Source organism: Pocillopora verrucosa, chromosome 9, assembly GCF_036669915.1.
Source record: "Pocillopora verrucosa isolate sample1 chromosome 9, ASM3666991v2, whole genome shotgun sequence".
NCBI lineage: Eukaryota > Metazoa > Cnidaria > Anthozoa > Scleractinia > Pocilloporidae > Pocillopora > Pocillopora verrucosa.
The window spans coordinates 19,296,977-19,316,923 of NC_089320.1; the positions used below are offsets into that span (position 1 = coordinate 19,296,977).

Sequence of the window (19,947 nt, forward strand, 5' to 3'; positions counted from 1 at the left end):
TTCAATTTCGCGAGCGTGCTTCATATTCCTATTGTGCACGCTCTTGACGTCGGCAAACATATCCCTCGAGAAAAACATGAGGGGACGCAAGCGGCCTCAACTGTAAGTTGTTAGGATATTATCCTAGCGTTCCTAACATTCCGAGCTGCGCAAGAGTGTCAAAATCCGTGCGTATGTCAGAAATGTCACTAGACCTGAAGTAGGCCAGATGAGGGCGAATAAATATGAGAAGATAAATGAATTAATGCCTGATATCAAAATGTCATCAGCTAATGCCTTTGTTTCACACGCAATCGATAGTGCCTTTATTCCTCGGCCGGTTCCTTTGCGTTACATTGTAGATTATAGAGAGAAACATATCCACAAGATTTATTCGCCCTCATCTAGCGTACTTTAGGTCTAATGACATTGACTAAAAAGTACTTATAGTTGAGGCCGCTTGCGTCCCCTCATGATTTTCCATCCGGTTGAAAAGGGAATATATGTAAGATTTTACGCCAGTAATTAACGGCGTAATTTCTTCCAGTCGGTAAATTATATACTGTAAGATTTTACGCCGTTAGTTAACGGCTTAATATCTTACATGTATATACACCGACGCACATAGTGGCGTAAAATCTTACAGTCTATTGACTGTGTTAGTCACATATTACGCCGTTATCTAACTACCGGGTTGAAAATGTCATAAAACAATTGGTTCAGACGTCAGCTGTGCGTTCATCGAGATATGAAGCACTCGGGAAGTTTAGAGAGCACTCAATAAGTGCTCTTACGCATCTTTCGTGCTCTCCAAACTTCCCGCGTGCTTCATATCTCGATGAACACACGCCGACGTATGGTGTTGAGGGCCCAGTGACTACTGGGTACTATAGCGCAATTTTGCCATTTTGTGGCGGAGGAAAAAGAAAAGACGACAAAAAATCAAAGGCGTTTTATGACTGGGCTACCATAGGTATCTAGTAACAAGGGCATCCCAATAACAAAAGCATTTTATGACTGGGCTACCACAGGTATCCCAGTAATTAACACGTGGTACCAAAAGGCCATGCGCAGATTTTGTTCAATCGTTTCTTTTGAATGAGAAGCCCCGACTTAGTATAATTTAATTTGGCGTATGTATCCGAACAATGGAACACGTAGGGTTTTTCGAAGGGCCCGAGAAGCTAATGGAAGTCTGGTGGACACCGATTGTGGAAGCTGACAGTAACGATGGATTATCAGGGAATTTAAGAACCATTTGTAGGTAAGAGGAACTAGTTTTATAGTTTTCTGCTATCCACGGCTTGTTAGGTATAAAATGACGAAGATAATTATTGATAGAACAACTTTTAGCTTGATTTCAACTTTTAGCTTGATTTCAACTTTTAGCTTGATTTCAACTTTTAGCTTGATTTCAACTTTTAGCTTGATTTCAACTTTTAGCTTGATTTCAACTTTTAGCTTCGATTTCATGAGATTAGTGAGTCAACAACTTTTGACTCACTGATCGACGATCTCAAAAGCTTTTTGTCTTGAAAAAAGTCAACAGGTTGTTGTTACTCCTTACCCCGCCATGAATCTCTATGGGAATCGAATAAGCTGTTAGAGTCTTGGCTTTTGAGAGAAAAGTTTTCTTTTTTCATCTTGTTGTTGAGGACGTAAAAGTGCTGTAGAGAGAATTTCATGTCTCCAATGTAAATTACTTTGGATCAATATCAGAGTATCTGGGCAACCGGGCAACACCTATCCCTCCTCTAACCCAACATTAACCCTAAGTTGTTATCAATAGATTGTTGTTGGGCTAGGGGAGGGGTAGGTGGGCAGTTGCCCAGATACTGATATTGACATCCATTACTTTTAGGTAGTAATATCAAAACAAACAGATAGGCACTCCTTGAATAACTTACTGTGTCTCTGGGTGGGAAGGCTGCTTCACATCATCTTTCTATAGATTATAAGAAATATGTATCAGACCAGTTTAATTTACTCATGCATTAACAGTAATCAACACTTCATTAAAGTCCTCCATTATCATTCAGTTAAAAATATATAAATCCTGAGCACATCCATCAAGTATATTACCACACTGCTCCAATACAGATGGAAGACTTGATTACATTGAGAAAGACAAAACATAAGACCAGACTAACCAAACAATTTGAACTAGAGACGAATAGGTCTGAAAAAGAAATCAGAAAACTATTGTGAGGAAAGCTTAGAACTGTGATAATGGAAGGACCTTTATATTAAATGTCTCAAGCAAATTCACAGAACCATAAGTGATTTAAGCTTAGATAAAGAAAGTTCTGTATTATGATTAAAAAAATGACTCCAGCCTTTTATTATCATTTACGTCATAGATATAATTCATCTCCTTTTAGTCTCCTTAGTCTTGCATATATATTACCTTAACACCAGATAAACCTCCGAAAATAATTGCCTGACAACTCTTTTTTACCCTGGCAAGGAAAATTTTGCTTCTAGTAAGCAATCCTTGAGTTAAGGTCACCAAGCTGGTGACTGTGGACAAGAGTTGAGCTCAGACAACAACTTCAATATTTTATTCACACTATTCAGGTACAAGGAGAAATAAAAGAAAACAAAAAAACTATACAAAACAAAAGGATAGAGATAATATAGCTATATGTACAATTTTTGAATCAGTGTGCAACAGCCAAAGTAGCACAGCTTTTGAGTTGGCTGCTGCTTATTTATAAGTAAAGAAAGCAATGAAGGAAAGAAATAATTATTAAGACAAAACTAATTCACAAGGCAAGAAGTGTTATGAAAACAAAATGGAGATATTACATTAAGATTACTTTCAGAAAAGTCAGAAAACAATAGTAGATATGATTGCAAAGTGAATTTTAGTTGGGAATTCAGAACTCTGACTGATATTTGAGGAGGTGATTTTTATACTGCTTTTTAGAACTATTAATAGTGAGCCGTTTCAAGTTTGTTGGTACCGTTTCCAATAATTTAGAGGCTATATATGCAAAGGTAAATTTGCCAGTGTTGGTCCTTACTTTTGGTTGATGAAAATTACCCTTGGAGGAGTATCTGTTGTTATACTTGTGCAGGCTAGAGACTGTTTGGAGAGAATCATAAAACAGTGAAGGAATACTGGAAGACTTGTTAAATATCTTATGTGCGAGTATGCACGTACTCAGTTTAACAATATAATCAAATTTAAGGATATCAAGAAGTTTATAGAAAACTTGGGATGACTCTCAACTATCTGCAAAAAACATACAATTAATGTATTTATTTTGAAGAGAACATAACTTGTTTTATATTTGATGAATACGTTTTTCCCAACACTACAACTGCATAATTTAAATGAGGGTATAGCAGTGTATAATAAAGTTGCTTGAGAACATGTATAATCACATAGTGTCTTAATACAGGATCCCAATATTTTTAGCCACCTTGCTTTTAACATGGGTAAATTCACCTTTCTAATTTAAGTGTTGGTCTATATAAACACCAAAGTACTTAATGCAAATCTTCTCAGAATTTAAAATATTTTTAGGAGTAACTTTTTTACGTATGAGGTTATTAACATTAAGTTAGTTTTTTCATGTTAACTGATAGTTTATTAATGGAACAATAATTGAGAACTCTAGTCATTTCACAGTTCATAACTGATTCAATATCATTTATGTCATCTGAAGTATAGAAAAAGTCAACATTGTCAGCAAAAAGGCAAAAGGACAATTTGTTAAATGAATTGGCAGTGTCATTGATAATAATCAATACAACCAAGACATCAATCAATACAATGCCAGCATCCATACTCAAATTAGAATTTGTGTAAATGTGGTCAATCAAAGTAGAAGTGTCATGAGTGAGCCTGGTTTGTTTTGTTATTAAAGGTAGTAAATTGTTAGACTAGAGCATATTTAGGTACTCTTCATATAATAAATGCTCACTGTATTTAAGGAGATCTATATTAAAATCCCCAAGAATGTACTGTATATCTCATACTGACTTATCTTGTTAAACAAAGTTTCAAATTCAAAAGTAAAAGCATGTAAATTACAGGATGCCAATAAATGCAAACAACAATTATATTAGGTCTGCCTTTCCCTGAAGTAATTTTACACCAGAATGATTTGACCAATGGTATGGTAAACTTTAAATCAGGTTGATGAATGGCTTTAAGATTGGTGTGGAAGAAATCATAATTTAGGATATCAACATTTGTTACTGTCTGGGTTGATAGTCTCGTTTCAGTAATAGCTAAGATATCAGGCTTGTGGTTGACAGAATGTAAAAACTTGTTCAATAAAGACAAATTTTTTTGGAAGACTTCTGATGTTACTATGAAACACTAAGAGACACTTTGAAGTGGCACTATCGAAGAGTTGATTCAGCTGAGTTAGGAAATAATAATTGGAATGTGGACAATTAAGCATGTTATCAGCATCTTTATCATCAGATTTATCAGGATTTGGGAGAATATTAAAAAGATCTAGGCCAGTATCAAACTCATACTGCTAGTTACCAATGGCTGCATTAAATTCAGCAACAAAAAGATTGAAAAATGGTAGGTACTCACAGCAGTTCGACTCACAAGTACTTGATTTGGCAGCCATTAACCAGGCAGCTTGCAAAAATCATCAAACTCCTCAAATGTGGTGGAGCGAAACACAGAAGAAAACTCGCTCTCACAAAGAAATATGGTTCCATTAGCTGTCCATAGAAACTTGAAATTATTGTCTCACTTAAACTTGTGTATTTTTCCAAATAGGCATCTCCTATAGGCAGTAAGCAATTCATTTATGTGTATCTTGCTTCCAGATGGAATGCTCTTTCCTATTTCCTCACAAACCAACTGGAGAGCCAAGGTGTTCTTCCCTATCAATTTCCTACAATTCCTGTACATCTCTTCTTGCCTGTCATGTTGCACAAACTTGACAATAATTCTGTTTTTAACCTTTTTCGTATCAGGCAGTCTGTGTGCTGTCGAGATGTCATTTACACCAATGTCAACATCTAGGAGAGATCCAACTTCTTATACGAACTGCTTGGGATTATCTTGGGGAACAAGTGGAATCCCAACAATCTCGAGACAATCGGGCTGTAAATATTGCTGCACATCATCAATGGCTACCTCATTACTATGCATCAAGTTCTCAACATTTGGTGTAGTATTGAGCAAATCCTTCCATGAATTCCCCAGTTCTTGTAGTTTTTGGTTTGCACCTTGAGTAGCTACCAGCAAGCAATTATACTTATAAGGCAGTGACGACTGTTTTTGCTTAATATTTTGAAGATGTTTGTTTACAGTCGCAATTTGTGATTGAAGATGTACTTTAACTGCTTCCATTGCAGACTTGATAGAAAACGAAAACTCTTTTTTTCCACAGCTCTCTTAGATGTTTTACAGTCAGCTGCTCGTTCCCCTTATAGCCATAATTCATTAACTAGATGTTCTCCTCTGTTCCTTTCTTGTGCAAGCATTTGCAAGAGCAGAGCTAATTATGCTAATCCCATGTATCTGTCAATGTGTCAGAGCCTTGACAGGAAATTTTGTTAACCCTTGAACCATAGTCACCACAAATGATTGATTGTGAACTTCTCACTACATTATCAATACATTATTCAGCAAACAGGTAGTAGGAATAGATAAGCATATAAGCCAGAGGGTGCAATCTTGATGTAACACCAAATTCTCTTAAATATTTAACACAGAAATTAGAAGATTGGGAGAATTTCTAAGAGATTTTGGCAGTTAGAAGGTTCATGTAGCTACTAGAATTTACATTATTATATACTGTTAAGCAACTTTGAAATAATTTACATTGTTTTGCAGTCTACTGTACTCCTATTTTAATGTCTGTCTCCATTCAATCATGTTAGCCTTTTTGCATGATGTTAACTAAAAATAACTTAACCTTGCTAGTTATTTATTTCTTGCCAGTATGTGTGTTGGTTTCATCAGGCCCAGATAATTCTTGTAGTTAATTGGTTTCAACCAAGTTAGTTGTTGTGTTATGTTAGTCTTTGCTGGCACCTTGTTGCTTTTATTTGACTGTTTTACTGCTGGACCTGGTTACACCACAAATTTCAAGTTCTTCTTTATTTTATATAGTTTTTATTGTAGTTCTTGCTGTTGTTACATTTTGTAGTTAGATATCTGTATTCATTTAGTTTAAGTCGAATCACATCTTCACATCTAAATATGAGTTCATTTGGGTAATAAATTATACATGTATGTGCATTCACTTTGTGGTATTGAACATGTTGAGTTTTAACTTTGTTAAATGATTGAATAAGAGGAAAGATTTTTACTTACCTGTAGCTATGATTTTTATCTTTTGATAGGGAAAAATGGTCAGAGCTTCTGTCATTGGTAAAATGCACTATTCTTAGTGAAAAAAGGAATGATGACATGATTGCATTTCTCCTCAGGTTAGGATCTCTTGAAAGGCTCAGTAATGTAATACTTTCTTGCCTAAGTACCACAACTAAATGAAATAAATCATATGTTATAGTGTGGATGAACAACAAGAAAAGAAATGATCCAAACAAACAATCTGCAGTTAAAGAATTTGCAGAAAAGTATTATTAAAGAAGATTGCAATTGCAGCTTGCCTGCAAGGATGGTTTCTTTTGTGTTTTATCTGAAGGTCAACAATTGATTTCTCTCTATTATTTGTGATCAGATTCATGCTCAAAATACACCAAATGACACCGTCACAATGTTCTTTTCAGTGAGAGCAGCTTGTTTGTGTCTAAAGAACGTGTCATCCTAAAGACTTGTGGGCAAACAACGCTCTTGAAGTGTATCAAACCACTGTTAGAACTGGCCAAGAATGAGTGTGGGTTGACTGAAGTGCAGGTAGGAAGTCAGGCTTTTTGAACCAGCTCTTACATATTCAACAAAGGAACTGCTCTGAGAAAGTATGATTACTTTGTCAGTGGAAGAGGGAAATGTGCTAGCCTTATTTTAAGCACATTAAACTCTGAAGCAAGAGATCTGTGTTTCAAATCTGTGAAGTATATTTGGATACTTGTGAACTATTCAGGAGACATGAAAAAATGCACAGACTAGCTTCCCATTTGGGAAGAAGCAATACCTGAAAGTTGCTTCATGCTTTGTAAACTGAGATTAGCTGCAGGAGGATGAGTATCTGGCTTGTAAACTGACTTTCTATAGCTCGCTGTTCAAAGGCTGTAGATTGACTATAAAATAATATATTTGGGTAGTTTAGTACTATCAAAGAGTTGATAATGTAAATTGGCCACCATAAAGAGTTTCAAAGCTTAAGTTTCAAGCTTTAGCCCTTTTGCTCTGATCAAGGGCTAATGTTCAAAACATCAGCTATGAAACTCTTAATGGCCAATTTACAAGTTATTGCTATACTCTCCCACCAATGCAGCACCACAGCTTCTTTAGAAACTTACCGCTATAAAGATTTATATTAGTTTGGCAGCTATTACTCAACTCCAACTGCTATAATCATAATAATTAATATGTATTGAGCATATGAATAGGAATTACTATCAGTTTGTCAGATCTTACAATTTGAATGCCTTTGTAGGATTTCTTTTACTCACGCATGAACTACCAAGAACCCAACCTTCAATCTACTCCTCATCAAACATTTCAACAGGAGGTCAGCATCATTTAATCTATCTTGTATAATCTTCCACCGGGAACAATGCAAGAGTCAGCAGCAGACCATGCTGGCTTTTCTGTGGGCTTTGCATTTCACTATTGCAGTCATCAGTTCACATTCTGCCTTTAACCCCTTAGACCTAATCATCAGTGTGTATATACTCCATATAGTTCTTTTTATATTGCTTTAGGGGCTGAGAAGGAGAATTTGTTCAACAATCAAAGGTTCTTAGGTTGGCGAGAGACTGTTTGAAATGGCTTTAAAGATCTTAAGGGGGCATTGCAACCATCTATTGAAAAGAGAGTCTGTTAGTAACTTTGATTTCAAATGTTAAATTGGTAACTGGTCCGGTCGCTACCAAGTTCTTTCGCTACTAGTCCAATCGCTACCAACCACAGTCCGATCGCTACCATGACGAAGTCCTATCGCAACCACTGGGAATTACCAACAGAAAATTGGAAAAAGGCCACAAAAATTTGTAGAAGAAAATTTCTGTGGTAACATTTTAGAGTATATTTTCAGCGATCACTTCACGATAGGATCGATCAAGACAAAGATTCATTCGTGACGAAACACCGTGCTCATTAGTTTCCATACCAAGTTTCTACCAAGTTTCTACCAACTTGACTCTAATGAATTTACTTCTTACTTCTTCATATAAACGTCAAAAACTAAACGAATGAGCTAAAGAATCGAACTCGACCCTGATTTACTCAATAGGCCGGAGTCCGTTCGCTACCAATGGTTTTTTAGTGCCACAACATAATAAAGAAGGCTATTCAATTTCATGTATAATTCGTAGGTCATTGATTTTATTGATGTGTTAGTTCTTAACATGACTGTGAATATATGAAATACCATATATCAACATATATGTGAACTGCGGTTAAAGATGTGAATATGAAAGCGATCTTCGCAGTAATGCAAAAACTTTATTGGTGATAGGGTATCCGGCGGTCGGTCGGCCCGAACTTCGAAGTCATTGCGCCCGATGTATATGTCGTCTTATCGATGACTTGTGTAGAGTTCTGTAGAATAGTATCATAAAATAAAACTAGTGTTTTATGAGTTTTTGTAACGAAATACAACATGAATGATTTAATTTTTTTTTCTGAGTTGTATACTGACATCACAACTGACTTTTTGTCTCAAATATTTGGCCTCTATGCGTCTATTACATAAGAAAAGGATTTCGCTTTTGATCGCAGAAGTTCCGAAGAAGTTAAATATCCCAGCAGTTGAATGAGCTGTTGTTTTGATAACACGGTCATCAAATATCTACAAACATTACTAAAAGAAATAAAAAATGGAATAACAGCTTAATCTTTGTACTTTGATGCACTGTTTGTTCGTCGGGCGGATGGACTTCCATTCTCGGGCGGATGGACTTCGGGCGGATTGCCTTTCGGGCGGAACGAACGCAATTCAATGGTAGCCAAGAGTAAATCGAGGTCGAGTTTTTCGTTTAGGTTTTTACGTTTATATGAGACAACTGTTTCTAATTTATTTCAGGTTACGATACTTGATCATTTCGTTTTAGATTTTTGTGAAAAGAATGTATTTTAAATGAAGAAAACGCGAGCAAACGACTTGTCATGGAGGTTGTTGACTTCACGAATTCGATATGGCGTCGCGTGTCGATCGATTTCTAAATGTAAGGTATTCTGATCTTTGGCGGGTTAGAAATGATAAAGCTAAGTGACAACTCCTAAAAAAACATTTTTTACACTGACTTGGCTATATAGAGGTAATACAATTGTAATATTACAACCAACTTTTCTAAGACTAAAATTTTTATTAGTATATATAGCAAACAAACAACAAACAAACAAAATCTGGGTCGAGTTCGAATGTATTTTAAATGAAAAAAACGTGAGCAAACGACTTGTTATGGAGGTTGTCGATTTCACGAATACAACATGGCGCCGCGCGTCGATCGACTTTTAACTGTAAGGCATTCTGATCTTTGGCAAGTTCGGAATGATAAAGTTAAGCGACAACTCCTAAACTTACATTCTTATACCGGCTATGTAGAAGTAAATTAATGATAGTCAAGTTGGTAGAAACGGACTTGGTGTGGAAGCTAGCGAGCACGGTGTTTGGTCGCGAATGAATCTTTGTCTTGATCGATACTATTGTGAAGTGATTGCGGTTTACAGTCAAGTCGCCGGAGAGTCATCTCGCCCGAAGTCATGTCGCCCGAGACCTAAGTCATGTCGACCGAAACCTAAGTCATTTTGCCCGAAACCTGAGTCATGTTGCCCGAAATTTTAGTTATGTCACCCGAAAAAAAAAAGTCAAGTCGCCCGAAGAAAAAATACTAAAAAGATCTGAATTTCAGACTGTTAATAGGCAATAACGTTGAGAAATTTTTATCACTAAAGCGCTCTTTGTTTGCGACAATACCATGAAGATTCTTAAAGCGTTGTTCGTTCCTAACATCAAAGGGAAACGTTGTTCGTTTCCAACGACAAAATGCAACGTTGTTCGTTTGGTATGTAATCGTTTCTTACTCACAGACGTTTCCTAAGCTTGAGAAACTTTTTCTTGGTTTCTAACAATACCATGAAGACTTGGATTACACAGAAATCGATCGTATGCTCGGAATTGAAATATGTTTGAGTAACGATTCTAAAAGCGTTGTTCGTTTCTAACAACAAAGGGAAGCGTTCTCCGTTTCTAACAACAAAGGGAAGCGTTCTCCGTTTCTAACAAAAAAATGAAGCGTTTTTCGTTTGGTGTGTACTCGTTTCTTGCTCACGGACATTTCGTAACCTTGAGAAACTTTTTCTTGGTTTCTAACAAAGCCATGACGACTTTGACTACACAGAAATCGATCATATGGTCAGAAAGGCCATACGATCGACCGTAATCGTCGCACTGTAAGGCTTGTAGACGTGGTCTAACTTCATCATCACACTCAATGCAAGGATGAATGCTCATTTTGATCAGTTCGTATTCGTGCTATAGCTAGCTTTACCCTCTTCATATATACTTTGATCGGATCAAAACATACGTGCGACCGTCAGAGGAAACAGAGCACAACTACATAATTTTTGCCTATTCTGATCCTAAAGGAAGTGATGCTATCAGATTACAACTATGAAAAAAGTCACAAGCATAACAATAGACTGTTATCTTAAAAATATCACACTTACCTTACGCAAGGCAACAAATTAATTTTTTTTGTATGTTACTCGCTTTACCTTTACCGACTTGTCGAACGTTACAATCGACAGGTATTTTCACCTGTTATTGTTAAGAACGTCACAAATAGACAAAACAGCCAATAACATCACGGCAAAACTGACCAGTCAGTTTATACAAACCGGACTAAGTACATTCGACTGACAACAACCTTTCTCTTGACTCTGATGATGACTTCCGCTTAGGTTGTCGAAACCTCAGTCACCATTACTGACAACAGTCCTTCTCAGGACTACACTCACCCGAACGATCAAACTACGCTATTACATGTTACTTCCGGGTTCAAACCATTTACTGTAGAACTTTACTTGTATGTTACGCTGCATCCGTGCATTTGTTGTTATGGAAACAACGCTTCCCTCTGTTGTTAGAAACAAACAACGCTTTTAGAGTCGTTACTCAAATTCAATTCTGACCATATAATCGATTTCTGTGTAGTCAAAGTCTTCATGGCATTTTTAGAAACAAGAAAGAGTTTCCCAAGCTCACAAAATGTCCGTGAGTTAGAAACGAGTATATACCAAACGAACAACGCTTCATTTTTTTGTCAGAAACGGAGAACGCTTCCCTTTGTTTTTAGAAACGAACAACGCTTTTAGAATCGTTACTCAAACATATTTCAATTCCGAGCATACGATCGCTTTCTATGTAGTTGAAGTCTTCATGGTATTGTTAGAAATGTAGAAAAAGTTTCTCAAACTTACAAAACGTCCATGAGTAAGAAACAATTACATACCAAACGAACAATGCTGCATTTTTTTGTTAGGAACAAACAACGCTTTAAGAATCTTCATGGTGTTATCGGAAATAAAGAGTGCTTTAGTGATAAAAAATGTCTCAACGTTATTGCCTATTTACAGTCTGAAATTCTGATCTTTTTAGTATTTGTTTCTTTGGGTGACTTGACTTTTTTTCGGGCAACATGACTCAAGTTTCGGGCGACATGACTTCAGGCAAGATGACTCTTGGACAACTTGACCACTTACCAGTGATTGCTCAAGATAAATTTTAAAATGCTGCAGAAAATTTCTTCTACAAATTTTTGTGGCTTTTTAACAAGTTTCATTGATGTTTTCTTTTGCTAATTATTCCCAGTGGTTGCAATCAGACTTTGTCTTGGCAGCGATCAGACTGTGGTTCGTAGTAATTGGACTGGTAGTGAAAGTACTTGGTAGAGACTGGGCCATAATTTGTTAAATGTATAGAAATGCATTGAAAACAAGATGATGTTCTTAATTTTTAGTGATTATATTTCAGTTCTGGGCTAATAAATGTGCAATTTCATTTTCTAATTGAAAGAATAGACAGCAGAAACATTCAGCTTTTTACTTCACTTGATGACCAGTATGAATCAGAGTTTACCACCTTCTTCTAACTTTTTAAAAATCTTTCCTCATTAATTTTGTTAGGTTGAGTGGCTGGATCAGTTGTTTTCTGGTAATAGACCCTGAAAATCATTATTTCATATAACCTCTATTAATCTTATTAAAAAAAGAAATTGATTTAAAGTAATTCAGTTAACCCTTTGACTCCCAAGATCTCATTAATAATTCTCCTTAGTGTCTACCATACACTTCTTGTGATTTTAGTTTGGAGAATTTGGTATTGGATCCACTAATAATCCCCTAGTTAATATTTTTATTCTCATCACTTGTCTGCTTGATATTGTAAGGAGAAATTCTTTCTTGGTCACTCATGGGAGTTAAAGGGTTAAAAACGACTCTAAATGAAACTGTCTATTTTAAAACCCCTATCTACCATTTTTGAGATTGCTTTCATTTTAGTGTGATGTTTTTCATACAAGTAAGAATTATGAACTGTTTTATCTTTGAGAGTGTATATAGTCCTGGAATTGAAGGCAATTTTGCTTGCAGATTTCATTTTGTTCAAGTATTACTATTCTGACTCTCTATGTATAGTTTTGAGATCAGATGCCAAAGCAATGAAACCAGGGCCACAAGTACCACAGCTCACTTTGTTTCAATAGAAACTTTAATTTTGTGTTATTTTATTCATGTTGTGTTAATGATTTTCTAATTTTAGATGGTGCAGGATACGCTCTCGGACGATTGAATGGTCCTGACACATGGTAAGTAAGTGCTGTGGTAATAATTTACCAATTCAACAAGTTCTTTTGTGTAGAGCTATAAAAAATAATGTCTGTTTGTCCAAGTAAAGCAGGTTTTCATCCTGAAATAGGATATGAGACATTGGAAATCCTAAATGTCATGCAACCTCAGAATTTCTCTCCCAGGCAAGGAAAATCGTGGTGCTGTAGGGAGGCCATGAGGGGGAGGTGGAGGGAGAATTTGAAAGCAAGGTTCTAATGTTTCTAATGAGTCGTTTCTCTTAAAATGATTCGAAACAATGTAAGTCCTGAACTCGGTGACAAATTACAGACAATGGCCAAGAGTTCTTTAAACTTGAAAATGTACTGACAGTCGTTTCCCATTCATTTGCCTTGCAATGCAAATACTAATTGACCTATGTCCCTTTCACTTATCACATCCTTGTATTTGACATAATACCTTGATCGATTTGTCTTCTTTCCCAGGTTCTTATACACCCTGGACAACATCCTTCCTGGTGTGACCCAGCCAGACCAAACACTGGAGATATCTTTAAACAAAAACTACTTGCTTAATGTCTTCTGTCTAGTTTTCTTTTTCTCCTTTTTTTTAATTATCATTTTGTTTCATTATTTTGCATCAATTTGTCATAATAGAAGTCTTAAATACCAATTGTTATCAGAGTGATAAAGAATCATGAATCCTTAGCCTGCAAACATTTTGATGCATGATCTTGACCGAGAGGCAATGAACAAGTTTTATAAGTCAAGTTCTTCTAATGCAGATGAAGTGACCAGAGTAAGGACTGATTTTATGTAGAAATGCACCAGTTTTAAAGTAATCTCTATTCAGTTGCATTATGATACTGTTAATATATGATGTGAGTGTTCAGAGACAAATGAGGGTTTTGACTTCCCTCCCATTATCCAAGAAGACAATTCTAGTCAGGGTGAATGATTCAACCCCCTTAATTTTAATATGCTTATACTTTTCCTAGTGCAGCTGGTTGTTTGGATGTGTTGTATTTTCAAGCTCCCTCCTCAAGAAATCTCCTCAAATTCCATATATTCTTTCCTAAAATGTTGGTGGATCAAGGAGTTTTACTGACCTAAAAAAAATCTGTTCCTTTTGGTTGAGAAGATTATCTCATACTCTTAAGTTTGTCTTTCAAAACCCCTTCAACCCCTTAACCCTTTCGCTTCTAAGATCTTGAGAGTTAAAGGGTTAATTTTTCCTGCCTGTTTTTTTGTAGGTCACAGGCATAAGTGAATTTCTCCCTGGAGCCTTGATTGATGCTGCTTTGTTTGATCCTTGTGGTTATTCTGCTAATGGCCTCTTGGATGTGAGTAAATTGGAAAAAAAAATATATTGTGGCCAATCTTGTTAAAATTTTAAGATACTTTGGTCTGTATTTTGAGAAACTGCCCATACAGTTCACATTTCTCCTCAGGTAGAATTTTCATGGAAAGGCCCTGATATGGCAAGGTGGATATAGCCTTTTAACTTTAAACATGCTGAGTGTACATTTGAATTTACCTCACACTGAACTAGTCTTTCCTTTTTCTTCAACAGAACAGCTACTTTAGCATTCACGTTACCCCGCAAGAGGAATGTTCTTATGCCAGTTTTGAAACCAATATTAAAGTGGTTAGTCAGTAGGCAGAAGTCATGATTCACACTGTCATTTCTCAGTTTATAAGGTCAATTCAACTAAACTTACATCAGACAAGTCAGTTTTTGTTGGTGAGAAATCAGTTGTAAATCTAGCTCATTCTCAATGTGGTGTTGTTTTTCATCCTCATCATCCTCATCTGCTTGACACTGGATTAAACAATATATGTAATGAGAATATACACATTAACAACACCTTATAGATTTTACTTGATGGAGGATTAAGGAGAAACTTAACCCTTAAACTCTTTTGAATGATAGAGATTGAACTTCTCCGGACAAAACCGGTGGTGAGGATAGAACCTGATGGTTAGGATAGAATAATTCAACAGCTAGAGAAAGTTAACTTGATACAGCACCAAATTCACTGATTAGTGAAATTTGTAGAAGCTTGAAAGAAGAATTGTGAAAGAACCTTGAAGGGGTAATGAAATGAAAATATCTGATATCTTTCTCACTGACTTCTTATGTAAAACACGAGGTAAAGTTTCGAAGACATATATTTTAACCTGAGGTCTGTAGGTTTTATCACATAGCGGTTTGGTAGATCTCGGTGATACAGATTTTAGCAATGTTTTCTGTCCAATTTAACTTAACAACAGTAACAGGAATTTAATCAAATTATAACTGAATTGGTAAAGCATTTCAACACAGAGTTCTTCACAATACGACCTCCTTCCATTCTCTTATAGTCATGCTACAAGGAGCTGATATCCAAAGTTCTTAAGACTTTTAAGCCTGGAAGATTCCTCATGACTTTGTTTGCTAATGAGGTCAGTACCACCAAAGGTTAAGCCTGTACAAAAGCCAATTGGCCCATCCATTGGAAGCACATCCTGGTTTTCATAGCATGAAGTGACTAGGAGTGTTACTGCTCCCCCCTGGATGGGAGGCCAGTCTATTGCAAGTTTCACACCCCCCCCCCCCCCCCAGTATTTCATCAGGCTTCCCTTACAATTTGCTGGTACTTATATATACTCCTGGGGGTATGAGGCACTGCGAAAGTTAATTGTTGCCCAAGAACACAGGACATTGACCTGAGCAAGTCATAGACCTAGGCCATCTTAACCCAGAGTCAAGCGCATTAACCATCAGTCCATGGCATCTCCCACAAGTGCTACCATTTTGCTGTCATATCTCCTGCACTCCCTAGAGCTTGAAGATTATTTTTGTAGTGTTAGAATTGTCCCCTTGACATTAACAACTGATTTTACTCAGGGTGCGCCATGTGGCTTTTCATACAAGACTTTTCAAGAAGGATCTATACCTGGATACAAACTGGATGATCTGCAGTTGTCACAAATGAAGATGTATAATCTGACCTATGGCCATTACAAAAGAATCCATGAGAAGCTTCCATAACCTTGATAAGTTGCATCAACCAAGAGGCATACATTATACTCAACTGAAATGTAAATTTACAACAGGTAGTACACCAAAGCTACTGAATGTATATGTAAGGTTTTCGTTCAGAAATGTAACTGTATTAGCAAGAGGAGTATCTAAAGTAACTGGAGAAATTCTCCAATCTTCACAGTCTAAAGGACACAATCCTTATGTGATTTTAGTGGTAAAATTTGTGATAAATGTCTGTTGGTTAATGATGGCCTAACTCTATTTAATCCTGATGACTAATCAATGCCTTGACTGACACTTTTTGACATGAAAAAGGAGCTAAGGAGAATATTGAGCTCTACTTAAGTATCTCATGCACCTCTTTGCTTTCATTATCTTTGAGGTTGATACTATAAAGATTTTACTCCTGAGTAAATGTTTTAAAGCTGGGAGTAAGAGCAGTTTGGGGCCTGATAAACTTCTCATCTAAAAGGCAGAAGAAATTAAAATACCTCAGTCTGCAGGCAAGAAATGCGTCTTACTAACTGAGTATGAGGTCCGCACTGCAAGTTTCTGCTCAGATTTATGGCCCAGGCATATATAAAAAGTGCACAGAAAGTAAATCTGAGCAGATAATAACAGGGTTATATAACTTAGAGTACACACTGAGGAAAGGAGTTTAAGAAGGTATTTACTACAGTATATCTTTGAGCTCAAATAGAGGGAGAAGATTACAGTTTAAACAAACCTTTGAATTTAGTGGGCACTACAGTGAAATATTGCCCATTTAATTTACCAATTATAGCAAACATACAAATTTAAAGATACAATAAAAACTGTCACAGCCATCAAACGCAATTGTTATATACCAAGACTTTCACTTAACAAAGCACTGTGATTGGTTTTAGGGTTAGGGTTAGGGGTTACAATTGCACAGTTGTTGCCTGCACACCAAATGCAACAGCATGTTTTTTCCATGATTGTTTAAGGGAAACTCTAAATATATAACAAAGCTCTTAATGTATGGTCCCTCACGAAACTAGTTAGTTTTGTTTTCCCTCAAGTCCTGATGTTTCTCTCGACTTCCTCTCAGGAAACATTAGGACTCTTGGGAAAACAAAACTAACTGTTTCCCTCAGGACCATACATTAAGTGTATAATGTACTACAGAGTCCAAACTATATTTATCATACTTTTCTTTTACCTGGTATATTATGAGTTTAACTATTCTAATATTTATTTGTTAAAGAACATCTTTCATTGCTTAGTGTTGGCCAAGACTCTGATAACCACTACTTAAATTAATAATGTAATTTTTGCTCTTGGTGTATTGGAAGCTTACAGTACAACCTGTAATGCTTCCAACTTAGTGCAAAGAATCAATAGGTTCCTTCATAAGAGATTGTAATGGCCTGTTTATATTTGCAACTCAACAACAAAAACAACTGGTCATTTATATTTTTATTCATTTAAAAATTAGGTTTTCAAATTGAATATGATGTTATCAAATACCTGCCATTAAATCTATTATGTAACTACAACCATAACATAAAATAAATGGGAAGTGACTACCAGTAACATACATTCTTAACATTATGACTGTCAGAAAACTTATCTATTAAACATGTTGCTTATGCAGTCATTAAACTTGACATTAGTTTCCATGTAATGTTGCTTTCTAATATTTAGAGACTTTCTATTTACATATGATTGGTGCATTTTGAAAATGTTGCTATTTATTTTGTAGTTGAGCTAACTATGGCTAATTCTCACTAATGCCTTGGAGAAAGCACAAATATGAATTCTGACAAGAAGAAAAAGCTGAAAGTAATGTATCTTCTTACTTCCAGACAGAACCAGACAGAACTAATTAATTTTCAATGTTCCTCTTTTTAAAGTCAGATTCAACTGGGGGGTTTGGTATGCAGGCTTAAGTGGAGGGGAGAACTGAACCCTACCTTTACTTCTATTAATTATTTTCTTCCTCAAAAGTATGCTGTTATCCTAGTAGACTGTGACCTACATCATAAATTGTAGAGTGCAATAATAACTAAAAGCTCAACTGCACTCTTAGATAACACAATTAAAATCCAGTGAAACCCTGTGTGTAGGAGAGATATCTCAAAGAATGTCTGTGGCTGATTTATAGGTAAGACTGTGGCCTAGATCCTCTCATACATTGGCCTTGCCTGCCCCATCTCAAACAGCCTCCATACAAGGCGTGTTTTACTTACAGTGTTTCAACATTTAAAATGTGTATGGAACCATAGAGTTTATATGCAATATGTGAATTTTTTAAATAGGCGCATAATTCATGAATTTATCATCAGCCTATGGCCTGATTTGCCTCATGAAATGTACATGACTCGTGAATTTGTTCTTTTATTTTATGGAAACCTAAAGATTTCACTGAAACCTTGAACACAAGAACAAAGATTTTGTTTCTTTTTTTTAAATAAGTGACACATGAATTTTCTAAAATTTATGCAAGAAACAGGATCAGAATCTCCCCTATGCTATTCTCAGTTGTGACAAGACAAACAATCATTTAACACTGTAATCATTTAACTGTAGTTAACTTGTTGAAGTACAACCAGAACAATAGCCTTCTGTTTGTTCAGGCACACCATAGGCTCCATGAAGGGTAAAACTACCTGGTCCAATGCTGTTCTCTGATGAAAATGACAGATACTGCTCATGGCTCTCACACAGTTTGTAAGCCATTGTTTCAAAAGCTTCTTTCACATTAGTACAGTCTTTGGCACTTGTTTCTAACCAACACATGGAATTCAACTCTGCAAATTCCTTTTGTGAGGTAAAAGAAACCAAAAAAATAATTACACAACTGAAAGGCAAAAGTGCTGGACTAGTAATGGTTTTGTGCACAAGCCCTCCACCCAGGTCCTAGCCAAACACTTTCTATTTTGCCTTGAGCTTTAAACCTATTGGATGCATTATCAAAATAGCCAATTGGTCTCTGCCTCTAACTGGTTTAGATTTTTAATTACTTGAAAAAAAAAATCATGTATAGCAAATTATTAAAATTGTATACCCTTATGTCATCTTCATCAACTTCTCTTTTATCCTCCAAGTCACATTTGTTACCCACTAAAACTGTAACTGTATCTGATCCACTGCTGAAAATGTAGAATTTTATACAGCCAGTTAGTTATTGAGATTTGGGCTAGCTTTCTGGCCTCCAAAAGTGAAACTAACAAATATTTTTTTATCATCAAATTACCATTAACATGTGATGAGGGATGCAGGATGTTATTTTTAAAGGTGGTAAATCTGCACAGGCACAAATACTGAGAAATTTGATTACCTCTTCTGGTAAAATTCCTCCAACCAGTGAGTCTGGATATTTTCAAATGATTTGCGTGATGACAGAGAGAACACCATGAGTGCGCCCTGAGCACCCCTGTAATAGGAGCTGGTCAGTCCATTTTGCCTGAATCTCTCTTCACCTGCTGTGTCCCACAAATGAAGCTGACGAAAAGTACATGACACCAATATGCATATAATTCAGCTTAAAGCAACAGGAAAATTCAATTGAGTGCTGAGAAACCAAAATCAAAGTAAATCAAAGCATAATTTCCGGGGGTTCAATTTAGTAGGTACAGACCACCTGAAATGATCGTCGAAGACATGATCGTAATAAATTTCCAAAACCCAAATAACACGCATGCACAAAAAAACTAACATTTAAAGCTTAAATATTGGACTGATGCCCTTCTCCAATACTCAACTTTAATCCAATGCACATACTGACATTTGTAAAGGGAAGAAAAGGTTTGTGGTAACAATCACCATGTCAGCAATTTCGTTCCTAGATTGTTACCCAATTACTGCACGTTGCCGCCTTTACTTACCTTGACTTTCTTCCCGTCTACTTCCAGGTCGTGGATAAAAAAGTCGACTCCAATAGTCGTAGGAAGTCGTTGATCAAAAACATTTGAGTGAAATCTTCTAATCAGACTGGATTTTCCAACGGAACTATCTCCCAAAACAAGAACCTTGAAAGCGTAGTCATGGTCCGACATGTTTGTTGACATCTC

The 19,947-nt window shown here is 36.1% G+C and overlaps 2 protein-coding genes and 1 long non-coding RNA gene across 6 annotated transcripts; 1 reads left to right on the forward strand and 2 right to left on the reverse strand.

Annotated features, from left to right (window-relative positions):
• Positions 1-65: 65 nt before the first annotated feature.
• LOC131793583 (S-adenosylmethionine decarboxylase proenzyme) lies at positions 66-16,085 on the forward strand. 2 transcript variants are annotated; one of them, XR_010718793.1, is made up of 13 exons: positions 66-1,243; positions 6,310-6,396; positions 6,700-6,826; positions 7,530-7,604; positions 12,224-12,251; positions 12,858-12,903; positions 13,369-13,429; positions 13,601-13,681; positions 14,136-14,225; positions 14,456-14,530; positions 14,816-14,978; positions 15,247-15,327; positions 15,773-15,828. XR_010718793.1 is itself a non-coding variant. In XM_066172346.1 (12 exons), the coding sequence occupies exons 1-12, from the start codon at positions 1,128-1,130 to the stop codon at positions 15,914-15,916; spliced, it is 1,011 nt and encodes a 336-aa protein (XP_066028443.1). In that variant the 5' UTR covers positions 66-1,127; the 3' UTR covers positions 15,917-16,085. The 2 variants fall into 2 exon arrangements, 1 of the variants encoding a protein (XP_066028443.1); XM_066172346.1 differs by lacking the exon at positions 14,816-14,978 and having other exon boundaries at positions 15,773-16,085.
• Positions 1,769-10,993, reverse strand: LOC136283440 (uncharacterized). Of its 2 annotated transcripts, XR_010718795.1 has the most exons (6): positions 10,766-10,993; positions 7,065-7,170; positions 6,281-6,452; positions 3,006-3,067; positions 2,130-2,158; positions 1,769-1,924 (listed from the first exon to the last, which is right to left on the reverse strand). It is a non-coding gene; the product is annotated as an uncharacterized lncRNA (long non-coding RNA). The 2 variants fall into 2 exon arrangements; XR_010718794.1 differs by having other exon boundaries at positions 1,769-2,158.
• Positions 16,086-18,255: 2,170 nt separating the features above from the next.
• LOC131793584 (uncharacterized) lies at positions 18,256-19,943 on the reverse strand. 2 transcript variants are annotated; one of them, XM_059111007.2, is made up of 4 exons: positions 19,762-19,943; positions 19,215-19,378; positions 18,942-19,023; positions 18,256-18,694 (listed from the first exon to the last, which is right to left on the reverse strand). In XM_059111007.2, the coding sequence occupies exons 1-4, from the start codon at positions 19,930-19,932 to the stop codon at positions 18,464-18,466; spliced, it is 648 nt and encodes a 215-aa protein (XP_058966990.2). In that variant the 5' UTR covers positions 19,933-19,943; the 3' UTR covers positions 18,256-18,463. The 2 variants fall into 2 exon arrangements, with proteins under 2 accessions (XP_058966990.2, XP_058966989.2); XM_059111006.2 differs by having other exon boundaries at positions 18,942-19,026.
• Between the last annotated feature and the right edge of the window lie 4 nt (positions 19,944-19,947).